Genomic DNA, 2568 nt, shown 5'->3' on the forward strand with positions numbered 1-2568 from the left:
CAGGTTTTTAAACCCATGGGTACGTGGATATGAGTGGTACAAGAATAAACACATCCCACATATGTGTTGGGTCTTCATTTTAACCCATTGACAAATCAAGGGGTAGATAAATTAATCGAAACCTGTGCAGCAAAAGCCCATCGGGTTTAGGGTAGCTAGTACCCATTGCTATCTCTAAATTAAGATTATTTGTGCTGTCAGTATCTGTGGGCCGATTTTTGCAATGGAACTTGTCCCGGTCAGTGGTGTTCTTATCGTTCGGCGAGCTGAATCAGTTCAGAGATTGGTCCCAATCGAATTCACTTTGTAGTAAACGCGATGATTTGACAGGCTGGAACGATTCTAGTAGTCGACTAGCATACGTAATCATTGTTAATAACTATATATATACAACCAGTAGAAAACGTACTTGCACAATCATAGTTATTTCCATAGCATAAGATACCCCAAAAATGTGCAAATGGCATAGCTATGTCTAAGTCGAAACTACCCTGCAGCCGGTACATGGCACAACGTGGCTGGAAAATCCCCGCGGAACTAAACCGGCGGTAGTGGCGGCTCGGGCGGTTGTTTGCCGGCCTTCTGGGGCACTACGTGGGACCTGCACACCGGGCACGTCGCGTGCGAGTCGAGCCACATGTCGATGCAGCTGGCGTGGAACGCGTGCGAGCACGTCGGCAGCCGCCGTGCCGCCTCCCCGTCTTTCATCCCCTCGAGGCACACAGCACACTGCGCGGCCTCACCGAGCGCGGACGCCGCTGCCTTGTACGGGAACGCCGGCGCGACTGCGGCGATGGCCGCGGCCGACAGCCCGCCGCGGCTGACCAGCCCCACCTCAGCGGAAGAAGGCCCGGCGGCGAGGGTACGAGAGGCGCACGAGAGCACGAACAGGAGCGCGCAGTAGATGGCGAGCGCGATCCACAGGTACCTGACGAACGCGGCCAGGATGACCAGGAGCAGCAACAGCGGGTACGAAGCGAGCACCAGCGCGCTGCGCTGCACAGCCACGGCTTCGCCGAAGACCTGCGAGCGCCACGGATACTCCGCTGCCGCTGACGACATCTCGATGACTGCTGTGTGCAGTGTGCTGATGGCTTTCGTGCTCGTGGCCTCGTGCGAGTCTTGGCGCCATCTGCGAGGGACTTTAAGCTGTCTACTGGGATAACGGATAACGCCGTTGGACAGCGTATGCAGCAGGCAGCTGCAACTAGACAGGCTGCATTCGAGACCTTGGAGAGTTGCTTATCCGGGCAGGCAGTTTTGGATTTTCTTGTGATATATATATATATATATATATATATATATATATATATATATATATATATATATATATATATATATATATATATATATATATATATATATATATATATATATATATATATATATATATATATATATATATATATAGCGAGGACATATCCGGTGCAATCACTCATTTTGGTGCAAGCGTGCAATCAAACTATACAGAGCATCCAATCCAGATCCAACGGTTTCATACGGAAGGGGTTAAAAGTAAAATAGGTACTATGTTTTAGGTGGAACGGGTTAAATATAAAATAACAGTCATCATTAGATCTAGATCGGATGCACCAGATCGCTTGATTGCATGCTTGCACCAGGATAAGTGATTGCATAGGATATATATATATATATATATATATATATATATATATATATATATATATATATATATATATATATATATATATATATATATATATATATTATATATAGGAGCGAGGTAATGGAAGCCTTGGACTAGTAGGGGAAGCCCCAGCCAGGACGCGGTCAGCCCACCACCCACGTGCTTGCGTCAGGATTTATCACTATAGGAAACGAAGTAAGGGCCTGTTTGTTTACCCCCCAGATTATATAATCTAGATTAAATAATTCTAAGAGGCAAACAAACAGTCCAGCTTATTTGCCCTGATTATATAATCTAACCCCTTGGATTATGATAATCCATAAGCAAGTGAGGAGGTGCTTATTTCAGATTATTTTTTTCCCACTTCCCCAATACCCTTTCAAGTTTCCTAGAAATTACCCACCATTGCCATTATAATTCACCGAATCGTTTTTGTTCCTGTCGCATCGGAGAAGGTCGCCGCCCAACAGGATCCCGCCGCTAGCCCCCGCCTCGTCCCGCGCGCCGGCGTCCCGCGCGCAGCAGTTGCCGCGCCGTGCCGAGGTGCCGAGGCGCGCGAGCGCGCCACCCCAGCCGCGCCGTGCAGTTCTCCGGAGGCATCAGGTCCCGCGCGCCGTGCAGAGGTCCCGCGCCGTGCAGATCTCCGGCGTCCCGTGCTTTTGGCCAGAGGCGGCGGCGTCCCGTGCTTTTAGCCAGAGGCGTCCCGTGCTTTTGGCCAGAGGCGGCGGCATCACTTGCTTTTGGCCAGAGGGATACGGCTCCTTGGTCCGAGCCGGCGTGGTCCTGGAATACGTTCGAGGACGGAGACGAAATCCTGACGGCGTCCTAATCTTGCCAGCGTCCTGACGGAGACGGAATCTGGCGTTCGATCCTCATCTTGTATTCTTTCCTGTACGTTTCGATTTGTTTTAGTTATTAGC

The 2568-nt window shown here is 49.5% G+C and overlaps 1 protein-coding gene across 1 annotated transcript; it reads right to left on the bottom strand.

The window, feature by feature from the left end:
- Positions 1–374: 374 nt before the first annotated feature.
- LOC103640000 (RING-H2 finger protein ATL39) lies at positions 375–1185 on the bottom strand. Its single transcript, XM_020544357.3, has one exon. The coding sequence runs from the start codon at positions 1060–1062 to the stop codon at positions 538–540; it is 525 nt and encodes a 174-aa protein (XP_020399946.1). The 5' UTR covers positions 1063–1185; the 3' UTR covers positions 375–537.
- Between the last annotated feature and the right edge of the window lie 1383 nt (positions 1186–2568).

This window comes from Zea mays, chromosome 9 (genome assembly GCF_902167145.1).
Source record: "Zea mays cultivar B73 chromosome 9, Zm-B73-REFERENCE-NAM-5.0, whole genome shotgun sequence".
Lineage (NCBI taxonomy): Eukaryota > Viridiplantae > Streptophyta > Magnoliopsida > Poales > Poaceae > Zea > Zea mays.